Below are 14499 nucleotides of genomic sequence, written 5' to 3'. Positions count from 1 at the left end.
ATGCCCCACAACCCAGTGACATGACTCCCATCAGGGGCACATTCTGCCACAGCTGCCTTCAGCAACAGCAGGCTGCTGAGAGCTCAGGCCACCCCACCTAAAGCCACCGACCACTTTGGAAGGTCTAAAAAAAATCCAAGACAATTTATTTTTGAATATTTTTAAGTGCAATGAACCACTTCATCTAAGACTCAATGAAATCTCCGAGAATACTGGGAACCTAATTGACAGGTACTGACCCAGGCACATGATCCAGTTTTCATTTAAACCTACACTCGCCCCCAACCCAGGCTCAGAACTTTGGTCATTTGCCCAAAGACCCCGAAGGGCTAGGATTCAAATTCAGGTCTGTGTTTCTCACCAGCTGCACCCCAGGAAGGCGCTCAGAGATCCAGCTGTATAGGCTCATTTTGTAAGAGAAAAGTGGAGGCCCAAAAAGTGCAATGATTTTTTAAGTCACCAAACCCAAGTCTCATTCCCGGATGTAAGAGCTTTCCAGTATATACTGTCTCGCCCCTTCCCCCAACCCAATCTCACTCCTTGGGGAGGGAATTAAGGTAGAACACCAATGTCTGATCAAGCCTTCAAATGCAAAGGGCAAGTTAAACTCATTAAATAAAACTAAGCAGCACTGACATCAGATCTGTAAGTTTATTTGCTCAATGTACGACAGCTACATAATGACTCACATTCATGATATTCCATCACTGAGGAAAACTGCTAAGAATGGTCCGTGTGTGAAATAATTCCTTAGAGAAACACGGAGTTGGAAAAATAATCACTGATTAGACCTTAAAAATAGTTCACTGCATAACATGACAAAAAGCACAAAGGCTCATTCAGAGAACATATTCGTTGTTCTCCTACACTGTAATAGTTATAATTTCACCATGACAAACACCAGACATTAAGATTAAGCTAACACTGGTGTTTCTTTTGCTCCCCCCCTTTTAAAAACAAAATATATAACTGCATGTCACTATAGCAACATCCAAAACAAATCAATTTGTTACAATCACTATTTGGTAGAGCAAACTTTACCCCCAAAAGGAAAAATTAAATTAAAAAAAAAAACTTTAAAAAATTTGAAGACTTAATTTTTTTTTGTCATAGGAATACATAACACCTACAGTATAAGTTAATAAATTTCAAGCTACTGTATAGAAATACAACACTAGCATGCACAATATTGTATCAGTGGAGTAATGGAGGCGTAATCATTTCACTGGAGAGACAGTATCATAGGCAAGTGCATTTCTTTTAAAATAAAGAAAAGAAAAGAAACCATTCAAGCTGCTTAAATATCAAGTCTCCCATTCCCTCGTCATTTTTAGCCCTCAGGTATGATTTGATCTTGCATTATTCTAAAAAGCAGCCAGAGCCAAAGCTGAAATTTAAAGGAAAAATAGGTTTTGTAATTCCAGTAAATCATTTCCAAATGCTACAAGGAAGGACACAACACTGCTCACTGGACATGAAGATAAGTTAGGGAAAGCCCCACCTACCCGCCCCCCTCCCCAAATCGGCAAAGCTTTCTTCAATTAGCTCTTCCGGTAGGCTTCAGTTAGTTAGGACTTCCGCTCTAGCATCAGGAGGGGGCCTTCTAAGGAAAGTCATGCTGGGTAAACTGTGCAATGTTACAGAGCATACTGAGTCTATGGTCATCACCAGTCTTCTATCTTCACTGTCACCTGTATCCTGTTACACATACTCAGTTCATAATTGTCAGCTCAATTTTGGTGTTAGCAAAAGGATCTGTCAGTTTTTCCTCCATTATTACTCACACCTCTCCTTGCCTAAATAAAAGAACAAACAAAAACAAGTCTGGGGTCATTACCATCTTGGGATTTCTCACTGCTACTGATTTTATTTAAAAAAACAAAACAAAACCAAAAAAGAACCTGAACACACATGTAGCAGGTCATGTTTACAGATAGACAGATTTATCCAAAATGAGAATGAGGTACCCCTAAGACTAACTAAAAACAAATGTGTGGAAACAGCAATGTAATTTCCGTCAATTCCAAAATCTGCACTGACTGCACAAGAGAGAAGTCAATCTCCAGTTTCTGTGCTTTCATTAAAAAGAAAAAAAATAGAAGAAGTTTTGGTCAAGTAGGAACTAAGTATTTATTACCCGGTAACGGTTTTAGTTTATCTTCCTACAATAATTACTTGGGAAAGTAGTATTTTCAGGGAGGAAAAACCGACATACTTACAAGGCTCCTGAAATTTGACAGAATGTTTATGAATATAGCTCTTCCTTTTGGATTTTTCTACCAGTAAGCTTCTAGCACCTGAATTTTCACACGCTGCACCACGAACCTTCTCAAAACGACCACCCAGCTTCCGCCATCCGCGGCCTCTCGACCCGACTGCTCGCCACCAGCGCGAGGTACAGTGGGAAAGACCCAAGTGAAGCGGGAACGACAGTGTGATCCCTGAGGAAGGAGCTGTGGCAGCTTCGAAAGCAGGATATTCTCGGAAAATACCAACACGATAAATGACATACAGACCTGAATTTTCTCTATTTTTGTGGAGTTTAGCATTTCTAGTAAAATGGTTAATTACTTTTGTGGTGGATTTAAGTTAAGAAGAAAAAAGGACAAAAAGCCCACAGCCACCTGCCAAGCACCTATTAACCAAAACCTAAAGTAGCTTTGATTCTCCTCAGGCAAGTCTTTTAGCCTAGGAGACAGAGACAGCAAAACCAACCTGGATAAGGCTGAATAAGGATGTAAAGCCAAAATAACTAGCAAAGAAAAATACACATCAATGGCTTGATGTCACATATGGCTGTAATGTAGAAATACTGTAAACTGCAATTTAGTGTTAATACTGTCGACTAATCAGAGACTTCAGAAACCGGCAAGGCCTAAACCATAAGGGTGAATATACCTTACGTTCTAAGTCTGTCAGTTTGGGATTTAAACTGTTCCATGTCTGGTGGAGTACACCCTGGAAAAAATGCACAGCTAAAACAGATGAGATAGAAAGTACTCAGAACTTAAGACACGAGCATATGTACATAAAAATCCTTACTGGAACCACAGAACTTACTGAATGAGGGCCATTCCATTTAAGTTTTCTTTTCATCTTAAAACCCTATTATCTAGCAATAAGTTAAATTAGAGACAGACAGCTCCACTTGCATTAATCTACAGAACAGTCCATACGCCAGTGTGAGGCTGCTATTCCAATTCCAGCACAGCTAGCCTGACTTTCCACTAGTGGTATTTTGGCAAAAATGTCAAAGAGGCGATCAAAGACAGGACAGGTCGTGGGTTTCTCCCTGGGAAGGTCATCCCTCCCTTTCCCTCCCCCACCCGACCCCCAACTCATGGGAAAAAAATAAAGACTGCAGTAGTAGCATCAGCGTGCGCTGCCAGTCCACCTGGGGGCCTTAATTGTTGCCTTCTCCACCATCGTCGTCTTGCTGATCGCTTGTCCAGAGCGTTAGGTTGTCGCGGAGGAGCTGCATGATGAGAGTAGAGTCCTTGTAGGAGTCCTCGTTGAGAGTGTCGAGCTCAGCGATGGCGTCATCGAAAGCGGTCTTGGCCAAGTGGCATGCTTGCTCCGGGGCATTCTGGATCTCGTAGTAGAAAACGGAGTAGTTAAGAGCCAGGCCTAACCTGATGGGGTGGGTGGGCTGCATGTGCTCCTTGCTGATCTCATGGGCTTCGCTATAGGCCTTCTCAGAGGACTCCACGACAGTCGCCCGTTTCTCTCCAGTGGCTACTTCGGCCAGGTAGCGGTAATAGTCCCCTTTCATCTTCAGGTAAAACACTTTGCTCTCGTACTGGGTCTCGCTGCAATTCTTGATCAGGTAGTTATCCAGCAGGCTCAGCACATCCTGACACACTGCTTCCAGCTCCTTCTCTATTTTCTCGCGGTAAGCACGGACCATCTCTATCTTCTTCTCGTTGCCATCTGCAGATGTCTTCTGCTCAATGCTACTAATGACCCTCCAGGAAGAACGGCGTGCCCCAACAACATTCTTGTAAGCCACTGAGAGAAGGTTTCGTTCTTCATTGGACAGTGGCTCATTCAGCTCTGTCACCTGTTAGGAGGAAAGAATAAAAATTGTCAGGCCACTAAAACGCAACGGATCTATCAGCTGATTAAAGTGATTAGCAGAGAGTTGTGCTGTGTGGGTGCAGGGAAAGGGGATGGGGTGGACCAAGCACAAAGAAGAGAAAACGACGCAGCTGATCAACGGTGTCTGAACCCCAGCTTCCTCGCTAGAAAAGGACGTAGGCTATCACGCAATGTTCCGTGAAAGAACTGTCAAGTCCAGGTCTCAGATGCTAAGTTTTGGTCTCAACTGCAAAAGGCCATCAGTTCTCTCACGTAACACTGCACACATACCAATCCTAGGGACTTTAAGTACAAATGGCTTACATATCTCAGCAACTTTTTAGTAAAACAGAATGAATGACAGATTCCTCCTCATCCTGCCCTGTCTTACAAACTCAATCCCATCCCTTCTGGGTGAGAGTACACTGAGTCAACTTCAAGTTTACTCCTGAGAAACAAGGAGGCTTTTCTGCTCATATGCTAAGATTTGTGAATTACAAACCTCAGAAACAAAGTCAGAATTAGGGGCATGGAATTGAGCCTGAGCACTGTGATATTTTAGTGACCTGGGGAACATGTTATTGGTGGCACCATCTGGCTGAATACACTTAGCAACACGAAAGAAAGGAGAGCCAAGCACAGCACTTATGAGCTGAGGAGAGCAACAGGAATTAATGCTCTTTTGATACAGGCATTTCTATAGTTTCTGTCTTCATCATCCCAAAGACTTATCAATGAGGAAGCTAAAGCAACATCGAACCAATGTTCTCTATTTTTATGACTACCAAACAACTGCTGATAATAAAGAAATTCAGCCACTCAACACTTAACATTATACATTTATTTAATTTACCCGATTTCTATAATATCAGAGCCATATACTATTCCATTAAGTATCTGAGCACATGAAATAGATTATTTCACAAGGAAGATAGAGCTCTTACTTTTCTTCCTATTCTGAGGTCACAGACCATTATCTGTCCAATTAACTATGGCTTCTATTGTGTCTAAATTTTTGTATATTAAGCCAACAGCTAATACAACATCAGGAATCTCAGGTCATTCCTGATTTTATAAATCTTACAGAAGACCAGATATTTCCCAGTCTGCATCCTCCCACATACCTATGCACTGGTCATGGCAAACTAATTGGAAAAAACTTCATACTTCTGTCCATCTGTCCGCTTTGCTCCTGACTAGAACATTCTCCACAGTGTTTCTATGTGGAACATAGGAACTCTTCCTATGTGGAATCTTCCCCATCTCTCCTCTCCCCGCCTCACATCAACTGGCTACTCTCTCTCCTTTGGGTACTCAATGTTCCTATGTAGACGGACCACGGCATCTGTGTAACATCATGAAGGGTAGGGAGATGACAATTTAACAAGATATGCTAAACTATTGGGGGGGGCCCTACCAAGAGACTTCTTCCTATGTTTGAATAATTTACATTCAGTATATATTCCACTTTTATAAATGGGGGGGTATATATGTTTGATGAAACTGGTTAAAGTCACTACTTCCAATAGCCTATACTCCAAGATAATTAAATGAGAACACAAACCAAATCATAAGTTTATTGCAAGCTATTCATTTTTTGAATGAATTGATCAGCAAATGGTATATACTCAAATACTTCCTAAACAGATTAGTTTTTCTCTCCCCACCACCCGGTAGCCTTTTTAAGAGACGTGGGTCTCACCATATTGTCCAGGCTGGTCTTGAACTCCTCCCCGAGTAGCTGAGACTACAGACAGGCGCAAGCCACCACATTTGGCCTCCTTTTTAAAAAGTTAACCTTCTGCTATCCACTACTGATTCTCCATTATAATGCTAGAGAACGAAACTTCTCCCAGACATGACTGAAGAGCGGGAAAGAACAGTGTTTTGGTATGACCGGAATTCAGAGCCCAAGGGAACCAAGAAAGATGTTTTTTCTCCACAAGCTCCTCTGCCACCCACTTGTGCAAACATCACATCTCCTGATCTCATCTCATGTCCGATTCTTTATACAGTGACTATTTCTCACCCCTCACTCCTGCTGAGTTCTGATTACATATACATACAAATAACCCAGGAGACTGGGCTTTCCCCGGCCTGCTGTTTGCTAAGTGACCCGGGGGGCAAGCCACTTCATTCTCTGGGTCTTGGTTTTCTTATCTACAAAACAGGGATTTCTGCCTCTTTGGTTAAGTTTATTACACAGCTGTATCAGAGGAATCATAAAGTGTTCTTGGTACAGTAAAGCACCACAGAAATGTGAGCAATTGCTTTTGAGAATAGCTTGGACAATTTTCCTTCACTTTAGTTCCCACCACAGGAGAGGAATCTTACATTTCTTGCGAAATAATCCCCTAGCGTATCTTCCTGTATCAAGTGTCTCTTCTCCATTTCATCCTCTTCCCTATTCTAAACTGAAACTTTCTTAGCTACCGTACATCCATGACCCTTAGCATCACACAGCCTGAAAAACACTCCCTGACTGGCTGTGAAACACCCTGAGGCCTTGGGCGCTCCTGCCACAAGTCTGTCAGATGTCACTGAATGTGCAGACAGCACAGACCAGACACCCTACGGTGCACCTGGCAACTGTCTCCGCTGTGAGGAGGAGAGGCTAGCGTGCCGAAGGCCACTGAGATCAAGTTCTGGCCTTTCCCCTAAATCATGCTGTCCTTATTTCAAGAGCCAGGAACTATTTAAAGCTCCAGTTACTTCACCAGCACACTATACGGTTAAGTCTCCTGCTGCAAGTGAAGTCTGGCTACAGAGCCTGGAGGTAGCAATTTGTTCTTATGTAAAGTTTGTCTGGTTGCCTCAGACAAACTGGAACATGGAGATTACGAAAGCCAAAATCACCTTTAGATGCAGTAACTCAACCACATTGGGAACATACCCAAATGGTCTCTGACAGTGAAAAACTAAGTTAGAAGAAAAGGCTTCAGCTCTAAAAAGTCTGCTCAAAAGAAAGGAAAGTTTCTCTAAAAACCTTACATCAGAATTTAAAAAATCCTTTAGATCAAAATGACTTGTATGAGAATTAATCTCTCGTTTTTATATTAAAATAAGAGATCCCAACTATACTAATTTTAAAAGTCAAAAGATTTTTTTTAAAAGGACAAAAAATTATTCCAATAGTGTCCAAAAACGTTTAACCAAGACAGAACGACTATTCAATATGAGAAGACAGGAGGAGATATGTATCATTTGGGAGGAGAAGTAACATTTTTCACAACAGTCATAAAACTGCTTCTAAGAATGCAACACTTGTAAATATGGTCCCCAGAATTTACCGTCGTGGTCGTTGGAAAATACAGAAAGTGTAAGTTTGTGTTCTCCAGAATTGTATGTTCTGCTTAAAAACAAAATTAAAGTTTCTCCCTTCTCAACTCCTCCAAGCTCAAGTTCAGATTTCTTTTGATGACTTAAAGCTGTTACAGATAGAGAGCTATGAGTAAAAGGTCAGAAAATCTGTGTGATTCTCACCACAATTTAAAACGTAGAACCCCGTCAACTGTTCTCCCCTGAGAGTTGATAAGAGAAACCTTTTCTACCTCAGATTAGCATCTCTTGAGATTCTTGGAAAGCTACTTAGATGACTTTCTGACCTTAAGTCTTAAGTACCAGGTCATTTACAATTTCTTTCACTTATCCACCAAGAACCTTAAATTGTAATGAATGCAACTTAAAATTTTTAAACTTTTTAAATAAGATAAATATTCAGGCCGGGCGCGGTGGCTCACGCCTGTAATCCTAGCAATCTAGGAGGCTGAGGCGGGCGGATCGCTCAAGGTCAGGAGTTCCGAGACCAGCCTGAGCAAGAGCGAGACCCCGTCTCTACTAAAAATAGAAAGAAATTATTTGGACAACTAAAAATCTATATAGAAATAATTAGCCGGGCATGGTGGCTAATGTCTGTAGTCCTAGCTACTCGGGAGGCTGAGGCAGTAGGATTGCTCCAGCCCAGGAGTTTGAGGTTGCTGTGAGCTAGGCTGATGCCACGGCACTCTACTCCAGCAACAGAGTGAGACTCTGTCTCAAAAAAAAAAAAAAAAAAAAAAGATAAATATTAAAAACAATCTGATAATTAATTCAAAATAAACCCTGAATTAATTTTACTTTATTTAAAATGTATTTCTAGGCTGGGCAATGTGGCTCACGCCTGTAATCCTAGCACTTTGGGAGGCCAAAGCAGGAGGACTGCTTGAGGTCAAAAGTCCAAGACCAGGCTAGGCAACATAGCGAGATGCCTGTTTCAACAAAAAATAGAAAAATCAGCCAGGAGTGGTGGCATGCACCTGTAGCCCCAGCTACTCAGGAGGCTGAGGCAGGAGGATCGCTTGAGCCCAAGAGTTTCAGGTTGCAGTGAGCTATGATGATGCCACTGCCCTCAAGCCTAGGCTACAGAGTGAGACCCTGTCTCCAAAAAAACCCCAAAACAAATAAAATCTATTTCTATCTTGCAGAATATTGTGTAAAAGTTACAAAATGATGGTGAACATACATAAGATGCATTGATTTAATAAAACTGAAAATCTCTACAAAGAAAGAACATAAATAAGTTCACATCCAAAAACTAAGCTAGGATAGATGAATAACAAGCAGAGCCTAGAGGATTTTTAGGACAGTGAAACTATTCTGTGTATTATTAATGCTACAATGGTGGATACATGTCATACATTTGTCAAAACCCACAGAATGCACAACACCAACCGTAAACTATGGACTTTGGGTGAAAATGACACATGGTTACTAGGTGATAATGACAGTGTACTCTGGTGGGAGGGTGCTGACAGTGAGGGAAGCTGTGCTTTGTGCAGAGAGAGGGGGTATAGGAGAACTCCACTCAACTCTGCTGTGAACCTAAAGCTGATCTAAAAAAATAGTCTATTTTTTAAAAAAGCTAACAGACACCAGGTATACTATTATACTATTTGGCTCCATCATACATTTTCTGTCCTCCTAGGACTCTCAAATTCTATCATCTGAAAGGGCCAAGACGCCATGAAAAAGGTAAATGCAGTGACTGCTATAAGTGAACACTCCACCCTAAAAACAGAAGATCAAAGATGACAAGGTGTGAATCATGCATCCACGTTCATGTAATGGACCCAGTATCTATATATCACGTGGGCAGTGGAATAAACCACTGCAAATGGATGGGACACAAATCAGCTTGATTATAATTAACTGTGTATTCTAAAGGCAACCTATTCTTCTAAATAATAAGCTAACAATTTTGAAAATAATCTTTAGGCATATCTGGCATATCTGAGTAAGATGCTTTAAACTTGAATTCTAGGCCGGGCACAGTAGCTCACACCTGTAATCCTAGCACTCTGGGAGGCTGAGGCGGGTGGATCGTTTGAGCTCAGGAGTTTGAGATCAGCCTGAGCAAGAGTGAGACCCTGTCTCTACCAAAAATAGAAAGAAATTAATTGCACAGCTAAAAATATATATAGAAAAAATTAGCCAGGCATGGTGGCACATGCCTGTAGTCCCAGCTACTCGGGAGGCTGAGGCAGGAGGATCCCTTGAGCCCAGGAGTCAGGTTGCTGTGAGCTAGGCTGACATCACGGCACTCCAGCCCCACGGCACTCCAGCCCGGGCAACAGAGTGAAACTCTGTCTCAAAAAAAAAGAAACAACTTGAATTCTACCCTGTGTAGAGAAGAGTTAACACACACAGCAGGCTTGAGACTGCCGGCTTTAGAAAGGCCAGCCCCCTGGCTGGCACCTAACAATCTGGATACAGGGCAGGTTCCCACCATTCCCAGATAACAATGGCTCCCTGTCCTTAAACTGGGCAGACAACGTGGTTTATGCTAAACACCTATTTTCCGACTGGGAAGAATAAGGAATTTTGGCATGGGCTAGTAAGCAGAGTGTGCCTACACGACCACCCCAATAAAAACCTTGGCCACTGAGTCTCTAACAGGCTTCCCTGGTAGACAACATTTCTCACATGTTGTCACAACTTGCTAGGGGAATTAAGTGCATCCTGTTTGACGTCCCTGGGAGAGGACTCTTGAATGTTGTGCCTCATTTCCTCCGATTTTCATTCCACGCACCTTTTCCCTTTTCCGATTTAGCTTTGCATAATTTCACTGTAACAAATCATAGCTATGAGTACAACTATACGCTAAGTCCCAGAAAAATCACTGAACCTGGGTACCCCCAACACAAATTCATTCTAGAAAGTTTGATTAACATGTCCTATACGGTCTGATGACAAGGCCACTACTCATCAAATAATTCACCAAGCATTCATGGAGCATCTAGTGAATATGTCACATAGTATCACGCTGTGCTAAAGGCAAATTAGTGAGACATACATGCTCAAGGTACTCAGTCTACAAGGAGGAGACACAACTTATTCATATTAGCACATCAGTCACAGAGGTATTCTTAAGGTAGCAAAGCTGTCTGGAAAGCTTAGAGGAAATTTTAATCAGAAAGTAACAACTTTAGCTGTTTTCCCAGCAGCAATTGCCCTGGATAAAAATTGCACAAAAGGGAAACCTTCCAGGAAGAGGAACATCCTACAAGAGTCAGGAAGCATCCACGGCACATTCAGAGCCAAGCTCAAGGTCCAAGGTGAGAGAACTGGGTGAGAACCTGGGTTTTGCTGACAGCACCAAGTCTTACCTTCTTTTCACAACTACCCCATTCAAGGTGGGTATTACACTCACAGGCATGACTCAGAGCAATGAAATGACTTCTCCCCAAAGTCACACCATAAACACACAGCACAGCTGGGAAACAAACTCGAACCCTTTGGCTTCAAATCATGTACTCTCTTCTCCTGTGTTGAGGCTCTGATGATGTAAATACTGGAACACCGCAAAGAAAGGGCTAATTTCTCTAATATATAAAAACCTCCTAAGAATTTATAAGATCAGCCGTAATAGAAAAATGGGCAAAAGGAATGGGCAGTTCAGAGAAAATGAAAATAGAAAAAATGCCCAACCTGATTCATTACCAAATGTTAATTTTTCTCCTATAAGATGGCCAAAGCTTAAAGTTTAATGACTCACTCACTGTGAAGATGATACTGTGAGTAAACAGGCACTCTTATCCATTGCTGTAAAGTGTAAATTGATTCCTTTTTGGAGGACAATTTGCAAAGGACTATCAAAATTCCTAATGTTCAAAAACCTGTGGACCCTGCAATTCCATTTCTAAGGATTGCACTGCATTATTTGTAACAGCTAGTCTGGAACAACCTAAACAATCTTTGATTATGGGGACTAGTTAGATGATATATGTACCCCACAGAACTCTAGATGGCCATTAAAAATTACTTGTATATTCACAGCGTACTTCTAGGAGGGTCTGAAAATAGGCTGGGAAGCAGTCAAGACTGATTAGGTTGAATTTTGTGGCAGGTACCAGTAGCACCTATTCAAACAAACCCTTTCCATAATTCACCCTGTTATTCATATCCACAATTAAAAGTTTAAATCCAACTGTGAATACCAAGTTTTCAAAAAAAGCCCAAAGCCAGGAGTTTTATATAAACAAGTTTATGGGCCAGGCACATCCTAGCACTTTGGGAAGCCAAGGCAGGAGGACTGCTTGAGGCCAGGAGTTTCAGACCAGCCTGGGCAACATAGTGAGACCCGTCTCTACAAAAAAAACAAAAAAAATTAGCTGGGTATGGTGGTTCACACCTGTAGTCCCAGCTACTCAGGAGGAGGCTGAGGCAGGAGGATCACTTTAGCCCAGGAGTTCAAAGCCACAGTGAGCTGTGATTATGTCACTGCACTCTAGTCTGGGCGATTGAGGGAGACGACCCTGTCTGTGTAAGACAAAACAACAACAAAACACCACCCCCAAAGTTTATGGATGTATACAACTAACTCAAACCCCCACTTTTCTGCTATGTGCTCACTACTCAACCTCCATAAAGAATACCAATTTCTTTAAACTCAATTATATACAAATTCTTCACTATATCCTTACACAAATTAGGGCTGGTTTGGCTGTTCGCAGCGGCTCAGGCCTATAATCCTAGCACTCTGGGAGGCTGAGGCAGGAGGATCTCTGGAGTTTAGGAGGGAGGTCAGGAGTTCAAGACCAGCCTGAGCAAGAGCAAGACCCCGTTCTCTACTAAAAATAGAAAAAATTAGCCGGGCATGGTGGTGTGTGCCTGTAGTCCCAACTACTCAGGAGGCTGAGGCAGGAGAATCACCTGAGCCCAGGAGTTTCAGGTTGCTGTGAGCTAGGCTGACACTACGGCATTCTAGCCCAGGTGACGGAGCAAGATTCTGTCTCAAAAACAACAACAACAACAAATTAGGGCTGGTATATAGAATATATACTGCACAGTTGATCTTTAAACTGCCTGGGGTCCACTTATATACAGATTTCCTTCTGCTTCTATTATTCAGGACTGCAAGACCAATCCCTCCTCCTCCTCTGCCTACTCAACATGAAGACAGTAAGGATGAAGACCTTTATGATGATCCACTTCCACTTAGTGAATAGTAAATATACCAATAGTTTCTCTTCCTTATGATTTTCTTAATAACATTCTTTTCTCCAGCTTATACATGTAACATACAAAATACATGTTAATCAACTGTTGATGTTATCAGTAAGGCTTCTGATCAACAGTAGGCTATTAGCAGTTTAGGGGGAATCAAAAGTTATATACTGATTTACAACTGCACCCCTAACCCCGACGTTGTTCAAGGGTCAACCGTATAGTTCAGCCCTGTTTTAGTGAATTAACAATTCTAATATTTTCCCAGTTTATTCTCTGCATATGTAATCTTATGGTTTCCAGATATCACTTGTCCTCTCCTGTAATTATACCTCTTATACCTGTATCACATCTTACTACACGGACGATGACAATGTCAGTAACACTTTTGCTTATGAGCATTTTTGTTTTGTTTTGTTTTGAATTTAATGGGACTATTTCCAGTGTTTCATTCTTAAATATTAACTCTTGGTTTAAACTGTATTTTTCTCTACCATGTTAAGTAAGCCTCTATTCCATAGTTTTCTAACAAACTTTTGTAATCAGAAATGGATTCTTCAACAAATTATAATTCCTCTCCTAACCCTTCAGATAATCATTTATAGTTATTATTATTCCTATTCCGAAGATAAGAAAATTAAGGCTCGAGCCAAAGAACAGAAGCCTAATCTACCAGCTCCACACCCCCTCATGCTTTCCAGTATACAACTAGTTCTTAACAGAGGGGAAGCTTTTTATAAAATACTCTTCCAGGCAGCCCTGCCCCTTGAAGATTCAGATCAGTACGGCATGGGAACCACATGTATCAACTTCTCCAGGTTAAGAACTGTAGCATTGTTCTTCAAAACACTGAGTTAGCATGTGACTCAGCAATTCCACTCGGAGGTATATACAAGAGAAATGAAAACATACGTCCATACAAAATCTCGTACGTGAATGTTCACAGAATCATTAATCATAACAGCCAAAAAGTGAAAACAATCCCAATGTCCATCAAATGATGAAGGGATAAACAAAATGTAGTGCTATCCATAAAGCGGACTATCATTCAGGCATAAAAAGAAACAACGCACTCACTGATACATGCCACATGGATGATCTCGGAAATGTTTTGCTAAATAAATGAAGCCAGTCACGAAAGACCAAATATTTCAACATTCCAGTTATATGAAATGTCCAGAATAGGCAAATCTATGGGAGGAAAAAAAGCAGATTAGTGGCTACTTAGGTCTGGTTTCTTTTTTTGTGGTGGGCAGAGGGTCGGGGTTTCTTTTTGGGTTGATAAAAATGTTTTAAAACTTACTGTAGTGATGGTTATACAAGTCTGAACATACTAAAAACCATTAAATTGTAGCCTTTAAATGGGTGGATTGTATGGTATGTGAATTATATCTCAATAAAGCTATAAAAAATTGCTGCCCTATACTATAGTTTATACAGCACTTTCACACATACCAGCGATTAAATATTAGCTCATAAAATGTTTTAAAGCTTACTGTGGTGATGGTTACACAAGTCTGAACATACTAAAAACCATTAAATTGTAGCCTTTAAATGGGTGGATTGTATGGTATGTGAACTGTATCTCAATAAAGCTATAAAAAATTGTTGCCCTATACTATAGTTTATACAGCACTTTCACACATACCAGCGATTAAATATTAGCTCATCTGTTTGATGAGTTCAGCATTCCAAATACTTCATGCACTTACACGAGGAAAACCCACTGTAACAAAGCACAGATCTCTGGCTCTTGTACTTAATTCTCCCCTTGTGGCCGGGCGCGGTGGCTCACACCTGTAATCCTAGCACTCTGGGAGGCTGAGGCAGGTGGATCATTTGAGCTCAGGAGTTCGAGACCAGCCTGATCAAGAGCAAGACCCCATCTCTACTAAAAAAATAGAAAGAAATTAGCTGGACAACTAAAAATATATAGAG

General features: G+C 41.3%; 1 protein-coding gene across 1 annotated transcript in view; it reads right to left on the bottom strand.

Moving 5' to 3' along the window:
* Window positions 1-637: 637 nt before the first annotated feature.
* Window positions 638-14499, bottom strand: part of YWHAG (tyrosine 3-monooxygenase/tryptophan 5-monooxygenase activation protein, gamma) — a 26949-nt gene continuing 13087 nt past the window's right edge. Inside the window, exon 2 of the mRNA XM_012640278.1 lies at window positions 638-4060. Coding sequence (XP_012495732.1) covers window positions 3404-4060 — 657 coding nt within the window. The 3' untranslated portion in view covers window positions 638-3403. The remainder of the gene's footprint in view (window positions 4061-14499) is intronic.

Source organism: Propithecus coquereli, unplaced genomic scaffold, assembly GCF_000956105.1.
Source record: "Propithecus coquereli isolate 6110/MARCELLA unplaced genomic scaffold, Pcoq_1.0 Scaffold150, whole genome shotgun sequence".
In the NCBI taxonomy this organism is placed as follows: domain Eukaryota; kingdom Metazoa; phylum Chordata; class Mammalia; order Primates; family Indriidae; genus Propithecus; species Propithecus coquereli.
Note: the sequence above shows the minus strand (reverse complement) of the source record. Positions and strands in the feature narration are given on the sequence as shown.